The following is a 16,165-nucleotide window of genomic DNA, read 5'->3' on the forward strand; positions in this document are numbered from 1 at the left end:
CCTTCTTTATGGTAGGGTCACACCCCTATGGACATTAAATGACATCCAACTGAATTCTGCATTATCATGGATTTGTCAGATAGTGCTAAGATCATTCTAATTACTCTGAGCATTCTACAGCAAGGCCCACAGTAAACAGGCCCCAGCTAGTCACAGAGTTTCAGTTCTTAGTGCTTCACTCTTAACTACAGGCAAACAACTAAATACCATCAGACATTTGAGGAAATTTTTCTAACACAAAAGACAAAGAAGACAACAAACATTAAAAAGAACTTGGAAGAAACAGAGATCATATAGGGAGGAGAGGAAAACAATAATTAATATCCTCAAAGAAATTTAAGAAAGTATTATACCCAAAACCAAACAGGATGCTATACACACACACACACAAAAATGAAAACAATTAAAGAAGCATTCAAAGAATTAGGTTGGAAGACATAATTATAGAAATCTCCCAGGAAGAAATACAAAAAGAGGCCAGACACGGTAGCTGACACCAGTAATTCCAGCACTTTGGGAGGCTGAGGCAGGCGGATTCATTGAGCCCAAGATTTCAAGACCAGCATGGGCAACATAGTGAAACCCCATCTCTATAAAAAATGTTTTAAAAATTAGCCAGGTGTGGTGGCGTGTGCCTGTAGTTCCAACCACCTGGGAGGTCGAGGTTGCAGTGAATTGTGGTCGTACCACTGCACTCCAGCCTGGGTGACACAATAAGACCCTGTCTCAGAAAAAAAGGAAGAGGAGGAGGAGGAGGAAGATTAGGAGGGGGAGGAGGTGAAAGAGGAAGAAGAAAGAAGAAAAAGAGAAGAAGAAGAAGAGGAAGAGGAGGAGGAAGAAGAAGGAGAGGAAGGAGGAGAAGAAGAAGAAGAAAGAATAAGAAGGAGGAGGAGGAGTAGGTGGGGAGGAGAAGAAAAACAAGAAGACAACAATGAACAACAGGAAAGAAAAGATAAAAGAATCAGAAGAGGTCCAATGTGCAAACAACAGGACACTAGAGAGAAAAGAGAAAATGGAGCAGAACTAGAAGTCAATATCCTACCTCACAAAATACTAATTTTCTAGATCAGTAGTTCTCAAAGTGTGGTTTGGAACTCCAAGACCATTTCAGGGGGAACATGAAGTCAATACTATTTTAATAATAATGCTAACTCATTATTTGTCTTTTTCACCCTCTTTCACCAACAAATGTAGAAGGGATTTTCCAGAGTCTACCCGATGTGTAACAATGTCATCATTCTGAGGGTTTATATTTTCTTGTGATCTTAAATTTTCTTAGTTCTAATTTTTAATATGGTAAATAATACATAGTTAAAAGCCACATTAGAAAAAGTTCTTTAGGATCCTTAACAACTTTTAACAGTTTGAGAACCACTGTTCTAGGTGATCATTTAATCTAAACATAGCTAAGCATGTTTGTTTGAAGCTCCTATACAACACCCAAACTGCAACCTATATTACTATTACCTCCTCTTCATTTTCTTTGAGCTTCCCACTAAAAATTCCACTCATACAAAAACATCATAGAATTTACTGACTTTGTAAGGGATGTGGATAAAGGAGTTTACATCAAACAGCATTTCACTTCAAACCCCCGCAAGACCTGCCTCTTCTCCCAAGTTTCCGTTTTTACTTTTCCCCCATGCTCTCTCTGGTTTTGTCTGGTGCAGTGGAGTACAGTGGCCCACTCAAGGCTCACGGCAGCCTCGACCTCCTGGGCTCAAGCGATCCTCCTACCTCAGTCCCCTGAGTAGCTGGTACTACAGGCACCCACCACCACATCTGGCGAATTTTTGTATTTTTTGTAAAGATGGGGTTTCACCATGTTGCCCAGGCTAGTCTCGAATTCTTGGGCTCAAGCAGCCCACCCGTCTCAGCCTCCCAAAGTGCTGAGACTACAAGTGTGAGCCACCTCACGGGCCTCCATCCTCTCTCTTAGTATTATTTTCCTCTTACCCATTTCTCTTCCCTCCCTCCTATAGGGAAGTTTAAGTTTATCCAAGATTTAGCTAAACTAGCAAAAAACAAAACAAAACAAAACAAAAAACCCATATTATTGATATCTACTCTCAATAGAAGACAGAAAGAAAAAGTGGAATTATAGTTTCAGATACAAAGAAAAAATTTAAGGCCAGGTGCAGTGGCTCATGCCTGTAGTCCCAGGATTTTGGGAGGCCAAGGAAGGAGGATCACTTGAGCCCAGGAGTTCAAGACCAGCTGGGCAACATACGGAGACTCTGTCTCTACAAAAAGTTTAAAAATTAGCCAGATGTGGTGGTATGCACCTGTAGTTCCAGCTACTTAGGAGGCTGAGGCAGAAGGATTGCTTTAGCCTGGGAGTTCAAGGCTGCAGTGAGCTATGATTGCACCTCTGTATTCCAGCCTGGGCAACAGAGTGAGATCCGGTGAAAGAAAGAAAAGAAAGAAAAGCAAGCAAGCAAGCAAGAAAGAAAGAAAGAGAGAGGGAGAGAGAAAGAAGGAAAGAAAGAAAGGAAGGGAAAGAAAGAAATTTAATCACAAAAACTGCTGCATTCATTGGAGAAAAGCAAAACACATATAAACAGAAAGAACATTTTAAAACAAATGATGCTATCTCTCAGCCAAAAATAGACGTTATTAATATATTGGTATACCCCCTTCCAGATTTTTTTCTCCATAGACAAATACTATACCTAATTGTTAAAAAATGGGATCTTACTACATGCCATGTATAATCCACTTTTTTACTTAGCATATTCTAAACAATGTCCATGTCAAATACATCTATGCAATATCATTTTCCCAAACTTTCTCTTAAAACTTTTTCAAAACCGGACATGGTGGCTCATGCCTATAATCCTAGCACTTTGAGGCTTGAGCCCAGGAGTTCAAGGCTGCAGTGAGCTGTGATCATGCCACTGTACTCTAACCTGGGCAACAGAGAAAGATCCTGTCTCTAAAAAATAGGAAATAAAAAATAAAAATATTTTCAAACTGAGAAAAAAAATTGACAGTTTCAGAAACACTCTTATGCCCTTCACATACAATCAACGTTAGAAGAAGATTCACCCTGAACATTTCACTTTTCTGCATGGCTCAAGTCCTCTGATCAAAGGCAATTGCAAACAATCCAAGAATACTTATATAAGGAGACATTTCAGGATAGTAAAGTATAGACATGTTTCCCTCCCTGAAGATGGACCAGGATAGTAAAGATAAAAAACTCTTCTTCCTCCCTTCCTGGAGAAGACTTGCTTACATTCCAGAGTAAACTAAAGTTTCTCTCTCCCTGGAGGGGAAGATGGGCAGGTCTCTGGCAGTTATATGTAAGATCAGTGTTTCCTAATTTTTACAGGGTTCCTCTCCTGTAATGTACCCCACTGCATGTGCAGATACCATCTCGCTCTCAGGATGACCCTTGGAAACCAATATGGGATGTTGCTTTGGCTGCTGCTTTTGCTATGAATGATTAATTGTTTTTGTTTTTGACTCAGAAGCCTCATTTAAAAGTAAGTTTCTGCAAAATCATTTTTAATGGCTGAATATACTATTTTAAGCTTCCATCATAATTTAGTCAGTCTATACTGCTGGACATTTAGATTGTTTCCAACAGTTTGGAAATATTCATATTGTAAATAGCATTGTGATGAGCTTTTATAACTAAATATTTTTCACATCCTAAATTCTTTCTTTAGGATAAATTCCAATGGCTAGGTGCAGTGGCGTGTGCCTGTAGTCCCAGTTATCGGAAAGCTGAGGTGAGAGAATCACTTGAGCCCAGGAGTTTGAAGCCAGCCTGGGCAATAGAGCAAGATCCTATCTCTAAAACAGATAAAAATAAAAAAGTTCCAAGAAGTGTAATTGTTGGGTCAAAGGACACACATAATTTTAAAGTTTCGGTATGAATTTATGTATTTCCAAGCTCTCTTCCAGAAAGTTTATCAATCTATACTTTCAATAGCAAAGTGTAATGACACAACTGTTCTTATACCCCTGCCAACAGTGTTACTGACATTTTGAATAAGGAAGAAGGAGGAGGAGGAGGAGGAGGAGGAGCAGGAGGAGGAGGAAGAGGAGGAGGAGGAGGAGAAGGAGAAGTAGAAGACATCTATCTCATTGTTTTAATCAGCATTTATTCATAAATGTGTTCCAACTTCATTAGTGTGTTCATTAACTATTTGTAGGGAGACTACAGCATGAAGCTGATCATAGAAAGTCATCAAATACCAAGGCAACTATCACACAGCCTCTCATATGTGTCTCTTCTCTCTCCACATCTGCTGAGGGCTCAGTTCTTCCAAGTTCAGAGTCTCAAAGAGACGAATCTGATATAGCCATTTCATATTAGGTTGTATCACCAGCCAGTCTAAGGGACCGCTAACTGGAAGTATAGGGTGGAATTTAGAGTCTGAAACCTATCACCTGTCCCTCTTTTCCTCCAGGGTTTTGCATGATAGAAAAACTAGATCACCAGCCAAACAATAATCCAAATGTCAGCTGTCTTTTTTTTTTTTTTTTTGAGATGGGATCTTGCTCTGTTGCCTGCCCAGGTTGGAGTGCTGTGGTGCTACCACTACCCATTGCAACTTCAATCTCCCCAGCACAAGCCATCCTCCTGCCACAGCCTCTCAAGTAGCTGTGACTATAGACATGCACCACTACATTCAGCTAATATTTTTATGTTTTGTAGAGACAAGGTCTTACTATGTTGCCCAGGCTGGCCTTGAACTTCTGAGCTCACGTGATCCTCCCACCTTGGCTTCCCAAAGTGTTGGGATTACACTGTGCCCGGCCCAAATGTCAGTTGTCTTCATGGTTTGTCATGCACCCAAAAACATACCCTTGAAGAGTTCTCTGATGCTGGCCAGTTTGGGGATGGCAGCAGGGTCACGCCTCACCTTCCTGAATTGAAGATAGCTTCCTGGCCCAGCAGGACTGATCAGAATTCCACCCCAGTTCCCACTACCAATCACAGGCAGAAAAACTGGAAAAGAGAAAGAGTGGTGCACTGCAAAGCAGAAGGAAGAGAAAGGTTGGTTGCCTTTCAGTTTAGTGACTATGCAGAATCCCTTGTCTCCAAGTAAAAGCGTGCCCCTGTGAATTTCACAGATCTTAACTGATCCTATTAATCTTTTCTCCTCCCTGTGAATAGGCAGAGGCCAGATACGTTTATTTCTAATATTCCCTGCGATAGAAGTTTTTCATTTTTGGCCTCCCAGTATCTAAACACATTTCCTATTTGGAAAAAATTCCAATAAAGAAGCTTAAGTGTGGAAAAATAGCCCCTTTCCCAGATCCCTTGTCTCTAGAATTTGGGCACAGGACCTTCCAATCAGACACTCCTACCTAAGACCTTGATTCTGGAATAACAGAAAGAAGCAAATGGCACTTAGAATCTTTCCAGAGGTGGAAGAGGAAGCAATACGGGTACTGTCCAACGTCCAGTGGTGGCTGTGCCAATGACAGACGCAGTTGGATACTAACCAGATCCTCCCTGTGTATTGATTTGGTCTCTATTTCTGGCTGCCTAATTTCCCATGGCTCCTTTCCAAGTTCCAAGCCTCATTCTTCAGCTTTTCCATCAATTTTGTGAGCTATCCAATATCCTTTCAATAAATTCATTTTCTCTCTAACTAACCAGAGTTAGTCTCCGTTATTTAGGAACCTGGAAATTTGGTTAGTACATACGTCTTTTTGTGCCTTTTCTATGAAGACAAAAAGATAAGAAAGAGGGGTGCCCACTTTCAGTTCAGAAGTATCCACTATCCTGACTTTTGTGATAAACATTTCATGGTTTTGCTTTATAGTCTTAGCATCTATGTATGTAGTCAGGGGAATGAGAATAATATGGCAGAAAATATGGCCCCTGTCTGTCAACAGGGCTTCCCTGAAAGAGATGGCAGTGACTCCAGTCTCTAACATTCTTATTATGTCCAGATTAACTATACGATAGCTTCCTAGATGTCAATCCTGGTGCAAACCATCCTATTTCCTACTATCAGGATTCCTCTTTGCTTTTAATCTATTATAAAATGCTTATGCATATTTAACATATGAGATGTATCTTACATATAAAGTTTATGTAAGTTATGAGCATAAAAATGAAATGAACACTCATGAATCCACACCTAACTTAAGAACATCACCAACAATGGTGAAGCTACCTGTGCACTTTTCCTAGATGTCATACCTCTGCCTCTCCTTGTGCTGGTCATTCCTTTGTTTAAAACAATTATGAAATATAACTGACATAAACATAAATATACATGTTGATGAATCATCATGAAAGGAAAACCTACGGAACCACAACCACGTGAGGAAATAAAACATTTCCTACTCCCAGAACCCCTCCTCATGCCCTCTCCCAGTCCCTGCTATTTGTCCCCTCTTGGTCATAAACTCCTCTCTCTCCATCAGAGATATCCACTATCCTGACTTTTGTGATAATCATTTTCTTGGCTTTTCTATAGTTTTACCACCTGTGTCTGTATCCCTAAACAACATCATTTCATTTGGCCTCATTTTGAACTTCAGATGAATGGATCATACTGTATATATTCTTTTGTGCCTTACTTCTGTCATTCAATATTTTGTTTATGAGATTCATCCATGTTGCTGAGTAGAACTGCAGTTTGTTCATTTGCATTGCTATAAAGTATCCCATCATAGGAATGTACCATGATGTATTTATTTATTTTACTGTGGAGAGACGTTGTGTTGTATTCAGTGTGGGGTATGATGAACAATGCTGCTTTGAATATACAGATGCATGTATCCTAGGAGATCTTTAAGGTCATTGACCTGGTAGTAGAATAACCATCACAGGATATATGTATCTTCAACTTTACTAGATAATGGCAAATTGTTTCCCAAACTGAATGCACCAATTAACCAACAGCAGTCTGCAGAGTTTCTGCCACATCACACCCTTGCCAACAATTGGTGTTATCAAACTGTTGAATTTTAGCCAATCTAGAGGATAGTTAATGGTATCTCACTGTGGTTATACTTGCATTTCCCTAATTAATAATGAGACTGAGCATATTTGTGTATGTTTATTGACCATTTATATTTTCTTCTGTTCAAGTCTTTGCTCATTTTTTTCAATATGATTGTCTATTATTGATTTGAAAGAGTTTTCATATATCCTGGAGGCTAATTCTTTATCAATTACACATGTGGCAAATATCTTCTACTCTCTACCTTGCTTTTTTGCTTATTTCATGCTATCTTTTGGCAAACAAAAGTTCTTTATTTTAATATAGTCAAAGGTACGAATCTTCTCATTTATGGTTGGTGATATTGATAGTTTTAAAACTCTATACCTTTGAGGTCATATTCTTAGGTATTAATTTCTATTTCTTAAAAAATTAGATATGGGAGTTTTCACTATGTTGTAAATGCCAACACCAGTTCTGCGAATGAGAAGCTAAACCTGGAGCCATGGCAACTTGAGGAAGCTGAGCCTCCAGGACCCTTGAAGGGTGCACTAAAGATGCCATCTCGCTTTTAGCAGAGGTATATAAAAGTCCTTCTGAAGGAAAGCATCCCAAATGTAGGTCCTTGGAATTTCCATTGATTTAAATTCAATAAAATAAACTTACAATAAAAAATTACAGGGAGATAAGCCACCATGAGTCAGTGAAAAACAATGATGACAACAACAAAATGATTTAGTTCCCCAGAAACTTCAAATATTGGAATTATCATGTAGGGAAAATAAAATAAGTCTGTATAAAATATTTAAGAAAACAAAAGATGAAATGAAAAACATAATTTATGTCCACATAAAAACTTGCACATGAATGTTCATAGGAACTTTATTCATAAGTGCCAAAATTTGGAAGCAACCAAGATGTCCTTCAATTGGTGAATAGGTTAGAAAAAAAAAGAAGGTATATCCAGACAATGGGATATTATTCAGTGATTGAAAGAAGTAAGCTATCAAGCCATGAAAGACACAGACAAACCTTAAGTGCATGTTGCTAAGTGAAAAAAAAAACAACGGAAAGGCAACATCCTGTGTAATTCCAACTATACGGCCTTCTGGAGAAAGCAACACTGTAGAGGCAATAAAAAATCAATGGTTACTATGGGTGTGAGAGGAGGCTGGTTTGGGATGAATGGGTAAAGCACAAATTTTTAGGGCAGTGAAACTATTATGTACAATGTGCCATGACAGATACATGGTATTATATATTCATAAAAACTCATATAGGCAAGGAACAAGTGATTATTAAAAATGACCAAGCAGATCTGAAAGGTTTGTGTATTGTTTAGGAAGATAATAAAGATACTGATTAATATTAGACTTTAATGAGTTAATGATCCATGCTGTAATTTCTATGGTAACCAACAAAAGAAGAGAAGCAAGATGTACAAATTCCAGTGAGTAGAGGGGGAAGAATTAGTGATTATAAATGCAAAAAAGGAGAAAAAGGAGTGATATGGTTTAGCTCTGTGTCTCTACCCAAATCTCATCTCAAATTGTAATCATCACGTGTTGAGGGAGGGACTGGTGGGAGGTGATTGGACCATGGGGATGGTTTCCCTCATGCTGTTCTAGTGATAGTGAGTTCTCACAAGGTCTGATGTTTATGTGTGTGGCAGTTCCCTCTTTGTTCTCTCTCTCTCTCTCCTGCTGCCTTGTGGAAAAGGTGTTTGCTTCTCCTTCACTGTCCACCACTGTATTTGTCCCTTCTCACACAGCTATGAAGAAATATCTGAGACTAGGTAATTTATAAATGAAAGAGGTTTAATGGACACAGTTCTGCATGGCTAGGGATGCCTCAGGAAACTTACATCATGTTGGAAAGAGAAGCCAACATACCTTCTTCACATGGCAGCAGGAGAGAGAAATGCAAGCAGGGGGCGTGCCAGATGCTTATAAAACCATCAGAGCTTGTGAGTTTCACTCACTATCACAAGAATAGCATAGAGGTAACCACATCCACGATTCAATTACCTCCCACTGGGTCGGTCCCTCCTACAACACATGGGGATTATAGGAACTACATTTCAAGACGAGATGTGGGTGGAAACACAGCCTAATTGTATCAGCCATGATTGTAAATTTCCTGAGGCCTCTCAAGCAATGCAGAACTGTGAGTCAATTAAACATCTTTTCTTTATAAATTACCCAGTCTCAGGTAGTTCTTTATAGAAGTGTGAAACTGGACTAATACAGAAGATTGATACTACGAGTGGGGCACTGCTATAAAGATACCTGAATATGTTGAAGCAAGTGTGGAACTGGGAAACAGGTGGAGGTCACAACAGTTTGGAGGGCTCAGAAGAAGACAAGAAGATATGGAGAAGTTTGGAACTTCCTGAAGAATTGTTGAATGATTTTGACCAAAATGCTGATAGTGACATGGACAATAAAGTCCAGGCTGAGGTGGTCTTAGATGGAGATGAAGAACTTATTGGGAACTGGAGGAAAGGTCACTCTTGCTATGTATGCTTTAGCAAAGAGACTGACAGCATTTTGCCCCTGCCCTAGAGATCTGTGGAACTTTAAACTCGAGACAGATGATTTAGGGTATCTGGCAAAAGAGATTTCTAAGCACCAAAGCATTCAAGATGTCACCTGGCTTTTGCTGAAAGCAAACGATCATATGTGTTCACAAGGAGATGATCTGAAACTGGAACTTATGTTTAAAAGGGAAGCAGAGCATAAAAATTTGGAAAATTTGCAGCCTGACAATGCAGTAGAAAACAAAGACCCATTTTCCAGGGAGAAATTTGAGCCAGCTGCAGGAATTTGCATAAGTAACAAGGAGCTGAATGTTAATAGCTGAGACAATGGGGAAAATGTCTCCAGGGAATTTCAGAGATCTTCAGGACAGCCCCTCCCATCACAGACCTAGAGGCCTAGGAGGGAAAAATGGTTTCCTGGGCTAGGCAGGCCCAGGGCTCTACTGCTGTGTGCAACCTCAAGACATGGTTCCCTGTGTCCCAGCCACTCCAGCTCATGGCTAAAAGGGGCCAAGGTATAGCTTGGGCCATTGCTTCAGAGGATGCAAGCCCCAAGCTCTGGCAGCTTTTATGTGGTGTTGGGCCGGCAAGTTTGCAGAAGCCAAGAGCTGAGGTTTAGAAACCTACACCTAGAATTCAGAGGATGTATCGAAATGACTGGATGTCCAGTCAGAAGCCTGCTGCATGGACGGAGCCCTCACAGAGAACTTCTACTAGAGCAGCAGAAAAGGGAAATGTGGGGTTGGAGCATCCATACAGAGTCCCCACTGGGGCACTACCTAGTGGATCTGTGAGAATAGGGCCACTGTCCTCCGGACCCCAGAATGGTAGATCCACCAACAGCTTGCACTCTGGACCTGGAAAAGCTGCAGGCATTCAACTCCAGCCCATGAAAGCAGTCTTGGGGGCTGTACCCTGCAGAGCCACGGGGGCAGAGCTGCCCAAAGCCTTAGAAGCCCACCTCTTGAATCGGCATGCACTGGATGTGAGACATGGAGTCAAATGAGATTATTTAAGAGGTTTAATATTTAATGACTACCCAACCAGGTTTCAGACTTGCATGGGCCCTTTGTTTTGGCCAATTTCTCCCATGTGGAAGGGGAACATTTACCCAATGCCTATACCCCCATTGTATCTTGGAAGTAACTAACTTGTTTTTGATTGTACAGGCTTGCAGGTGATAGGGACTTGCCTTGTCTCAGATCAGACTTTGAACCTGGACTTTTGAGTTAATGCTGGAATGAGTTAAGACTTTGGGGGACTGTTGGGAAGGCATGACTGGAATAGCATGTGCAAATTCCCTGAGGCAAAAAAGGAGTATTGCTCGATGGAAGACCTAAGATGAGGCCAGTATGACTAGAAGGGGCATGGTGAGTCTGAGGAGGCAGGTAGGCTCTAGCCTATGCAGATTTTTGTATACCACACTAAATATTATATGCTTTATCCTAAGTGTCATCAAAAGCCATTTAAATATCTTTAGGGGGTCAGGTAGAGGAAGATAGTAGACATGAACAAGGATGTATGTGGAAAAGATCACTCTGGCTATACTGTAGAGCAGGGGTCCCCAACCCCTGGGCCACAGACTGGTACAAGGTCCATGGCCTGTTAGGAATCCAGCCACACAGAAGGATGTGTGGTGTTGGGCAGCCAAGTGAGCATTACCACCTGAGCTCCACCTCCTGCCAGATCAACAGTGGCATTATATTTTCAGAGGAACACGAACCCTATCATGAACCATGCATGCGAGGGATCTAGGTTGCATGCTCCATCTAATGCCTGCTGATCTGAAGTGAAACAGTTTCATCCTGAAACCATTCCCTCTCCAGTACACAGAAAAACTGTCTTCCATGAAACCAGTCCCCGGTGCCAAAAAGGTTGGAGATCGCTGCTGTAAAGAACAGCCTGGAATTGGGCTGAAGTGACTGCAAGAAGATACACTGAGCTTTAAATTGACTTCCAACTGAACAGAACTTTATGCATGCCTGCCTCCTCCTACTTTCCCATTAAGTAGATTATATTGAAAAAAAAAATCAGTCAAATGAATGAAAGAAGCTTTCAGATGAATGATTATTTGGTTTTGTAAAATGGTTCACTTCTTTATTTCTTTTGCAAAGAAATTGTTTTGCCCTCTGATCACAGTGTGCAAGTTGGGCTTACCAACTTGCTCTTTAAAAAATTCAGGAAGGTCGGGCGTGGTGGCTCATGCCTGTAATCCCAGCACTTTGGGAGGCTGAGGTGGGTGGATCACCTGAGGTCAGGAGTTCGAAACCAGCCTGGCCAACATAGTGAAACCCCGTCTCTACTAAACATACAAAAATTAGCCAGGCATTGGGGCAGGCACCTGTAATCCCAGCCACTCGGAAGGCTGAGGCAGGAGAATCACCTGAACCCGGGAGGCAGAGGTTGCAGTGAGCTGAGATTGTGCCATCGCACTCCAGTCTGGGGGACAAGAGCAAGACTCTGTCTCCAAAAAAAAAAAGAAAGAAAAAATTCAGGAAAACTGCCTTGTTTTCCCGAATAAGGAACAGAGGCAACAGAATCTCTAAACAATCTGCAACAATGGTGGAAAAGGATGGGACTCTGACAATTGTCAATTTATACCTCTTACTTCATCTCTTGAGGTCTTGAAACTGCTTTTGTGAAAATTGTAACAGTGAGAAAATTATGACTGAAAGAGATCTGATCTAACCAGCCCCCATTTTGCCTTTGCAAATCAAAGAACATGACCAAGGCAAGTCTCAATCATTTTAGGAGGTTTACTTGCCATAGTAAAGGATGCATGCCAGGGAAGCAGGTATATGCCTATCTCCAAAGATGATTTTGAGGGCTTTAGTACTTAAAGGGGAAAGGGTGGATATTGGGAGAATATAAATTTTTTTTTTTTTGAGATGGAGTCTCGCTCTGTCACCAGGCTGGAGTGCAGCGGCGCAATCTTGGCTCACTGCAACCTCCAACTCCCTGGATCAAGCGATTCTCTTGCCTCGGTCTCCCAAGTAGCTGGGACTACGGGTGTGCATCACCACGCCCAGCTAATTTTTGTATTTTTAGTAAAGATGGGGTTTCACCATACTGGCCAGGCTGGTCTCAAACTCCTGACCTCATGATCCGCCTGCCTGGCCTCCCAAAGTGTTGGGATTACAGGCGTGAGCCACTGCACCCAGCTGAAAAATATTTTTAAATTGTGTCAGTAGATAAAAAGACAAAACAGTTACATCCTTTTGAATACATAATTTTCATGTGAGGAAATATTCATAATTTTCATGTGGAGGAAATATTCATGTGAAGGAAATATTCATAATTTTCATGTGGAGGAAATATTCATGCCTTCGTCTGGCTCAGTTAATCTGTATTTTAACATAAGATAACGTAGACAATAGGGCAGAGGAAGCAATCAGGTATGCATTTGTCTCAGGTGAGCAGAGGGAAAACCTTGAGTTCTATCCTATGTCCCATACCTGTGAAGATATCAACTTATATTGCCAAGTTGAAATTCAACAGAACTGTTTTAGAGGAAAGATCTTTGGGCCTAAAAGGAATTTACTTGTGGGCAAAATGTGAGGGAAGTATATAGCTTTTATCTTTGTAGCCATCTTATTTAGGAACCAAATGGGAGGCAGGTTTGTGTGACCCAGTTCCCAGCTTAACTTTTCCCTTTGGCTCAGTGAATCTGGGGTTTTCCCTTCTCACCTTTAACCTCCAATACTGCCTTTGGTCATTCCTGGGCTTGGACCAAGCTAACTTTGGGAGAAACTTAGTTTATAGTTTAAGTGATAATAGCCCCTCCCCAAAACGAAACCACTTTTGTAAAACTAATGAAAAGCCACCAGGTTAGAAGGATAAGAGGAGCTTGAATTCTGCTAAGATATAGGCTTCATTAAGTTAAATAGATTACCAGCCACTATTCCAGAGGTCACAAGATCTGCAGCTCCCCCAATCCACTATTGTAGAACCTAAGATTGGCCTTTTGAGATAACCTTTCAGGCTTCTGCATTTCGGATGGCCAACGACCCCACTGGGACCTTTGACTCTTGGCTCAACCAGTCCTGTGGCCTCCATCCAGAAGCAGGCTCAGAGCAGGAGGACCATTTTCCTATAATTGCATTCCCAACCAATCAGCAGCACCCATTCCTCCAGCTTCCTGCCTGCCAAACTGTTTGTGTGTGTGTATTTGTTTGTTTTTTGACTATAGCTCTCAGATCTTAGCCAAACTATTCTTGGAAAACCCTAGCCTCTGAATTTTGGGGGAGATTTTGAGTAATAACTCCATCTCCATGACCAATCTCATGTCAATTAAACTCTTTATTGCAATGCCATGGTCTCCATGAATTGATTTTGTCTGTGCAGTGGGCAGGAAGAATGTATTGGGTGATTACAGTGTCATGGATTTAAATACCACCACCCTCCTCAGAACTCTGAGAAAAGATAAATGGCTCTAACAGCTTTGAGCTGTCTGAGCTATGTGAGGTATGCAAAAACTTATCAGGCCCAGAGAAACAGGAGTTTGCCTGGGGGCAATTGTTTAGACATTCTGTTCCTGACCTCACCCATTCTGAGCCTCACCCATTATCTTCATGTTCCTGGAATCTGTGATACAAAGAATAGTTTATAGCCAATCAATAGCTAATGTAATTTTAATGTAAATTCTTAGTAAACAACTTAGAAACTGCCTCTTTCTCCTTTAAAAACCCACTCATAACTGCTGCTAATCAGAGTGTATATTTACAGTAACTTGAATCTACACTCCCAGGTAGCCAGCTTCAACGTTTACACTTGAATAAACTTCCTTTCAACTAGATTCTTAACTTTTTTTATTATTTTAGGTTGACAACTCTCAAATTTATATTTCCAGCCCATTGGACTTCCTTCCCGAACCTCAGGGTCTAAATCTAATTGTCTATCCAGCCTCTCCACTTGGATGTTTAATAAGAATTTCAAATTCAACATATAAAAAACAAAATTCCTGACTTCCGCCTTAAAAAGTTTCTTACAAGTTGCTCAAAATGCCTTTGACCTCACACTCCAAAACTAATATAGCCACAAATCTTATGATTCTACTTCTAAAATATGCCCAGAATTCATTGTTGTCATCACCTCGATCTCCACCAGTCTGGCCCACACCAATATCTCCATAGCTGGATTATTGTAATAACTTCCTGATACCACTTTTCACTAACTAATACGAGCATTTTCGTCTGGTTCCCTCAGGGGTCCTTAAGCCGCAGGCTGCGGACAGTACCTGTCCGTGGCCTGTTAGGAACCAGGAGGCACAGCAAGAGGTGAGCAACAAGCAAGGGAGCATTACCTCCTGAGCTCCGCCTCCCTCAGATCAGCAGTGGCATCACATTCTCAGAGGGGGGCGACCCCCATTGTGAACTGCGCATTGGAGGGATCTAAGTTGTATGCTCCTTATGAGAATCTAATGATAAATGTAATGCCTTTGAATCATCCTGAAACCATCATCCACCCCCCACCACGAAACCGGTCCCTGGTGCCCAAAAAGTTAGGGGCCGCTGCTGTATATAATCCCTGGGAGACTTATGACTTTGTCTCTCTCACTTACTGCCATGAACTCCAGGGCAACTTTGTGGACGCTCCATAAATACTTGCTGGAATGAACCCATATATATTTTATACTACCACATATACAGTAATACATTTAAGGAGCTGCTTGGGTGTGTAAAAAATTGCAGGGACGTTTATAAATAAGGAACCTCATGAAACAAAGCAATGAATGGAAAGTGGGGTCAGCTGATTGAAGCAGTGCCCACAAGCTGCTCCAGCTTCCCAAAGCAGACAGGTTTTCCACCTAAGCCAACATCCTTTTATTTTTAGTCACTATAGCTATAAATCTACTCCCTTACCCCGCACCTCACTCTCAGCCGACGGCCCAATGGGCTTATCCTCCTCTCGCCCTCACGATGAGCGAGTCCATGTGGTCTCAGGCTGGAAGATGCACTTGAACACCTGCCCAAACCTCACCGACGACACTGGATTCTAGGCCTCCTGGGCTTCTCCATTGTACTAGGAATGTAAAATCAAAAGCCAGAAAGAAAACTTCGGAAGTGGAATCTCCAATCCGGCTACCGGTTGGAAGTAAAGCGCACCTAGCAAAGGGCTGGTCCATGCAGCCTCAAGGGCTGACGGGAAGTGAATCAACCGTCAACCGCCCTGATTCAAAATGGCAGGATGCCGGAGCGATAGTGTTTAGGTGTGAAGATAGGGCCATTGAAGAAGGGAGAACGAAAGCACAATTGTTTTGATTCAACATGGAGGCGGTGATTACAGGAGGGCGAATAGCGAGAGACGACGCAACATCCAGCTAGCAGAGGCAGCGGGCCTGGCGAGGATAGTCACACTGAACTAATCCAAGATGGCGCCGAGGTTGTAACCGGTAGCGCGCAAGAGGCGGGAATTACCCTGATCCAAAATGGCAGTGGCAATTGAGGCAAGCCGAGGGACGGAAGCGCCAGGAGCGTCTTTGCCCTCAGCCAAGATGGCGGCTGCCGTGGACCCTGTCCCGGCTCCGCCCCGCGGCCCCGGCCCCGCCTCCCCCTCGTCCCTCCCTCCGCCCCCTCGCCTCGTATAGTCCGGCCAGAGCCGCTAGCGCTGCGAGAGCGGGCTTCGGGCACTTGACATGGCGGCAGCGGCGGCGACTGCAGCGGCGAAGGGGAATGGGGGCGGCGGTGGCAGGGCCGGGGCCGGAGACGCC

At 42.1% G+C, this 16,165-nt stretch overlaps 1 protein-coding gene across 1 annotated transcript in view; it reads left to right on the forward strand.

The window, feature by feature from the left end:
- Window positions 1-16,045: 16,045 nt before the first annotated feature.
- Window positions 16,046-16,165, forward strand: part of HACD2 (3-hydroxyacyl-CoA dehydratase 2) — a 96,608-nt gene continuing 96,488 nt past the window's right edge. Inside the window, exon 1 of the mRNA XM_011950857.1 lies at window positions 16,046-16,165. Coding sequence (XP_011806247.1) covers window positions 16,091-16,165 — 75 coding nt within the window. The 5' untranslated portion in view covers window positions 16,046-16,090.

The sequence above is a fragment of the Colobus angolensis genome, unplaced genomic scaffold, assembly GCF_000951035.1.
Source record: "Colobus angolensis palliatus isolate OR3802 unplaced genomic scaffold, Cang.pa_1.0 Scaffold31, whole genome shotgun sequence".
NCBI lineage: Eukaryota > Metazoa > Chordata > Mammalia > Primates > Cercopithecidae > Colobus > Colobus angolensis.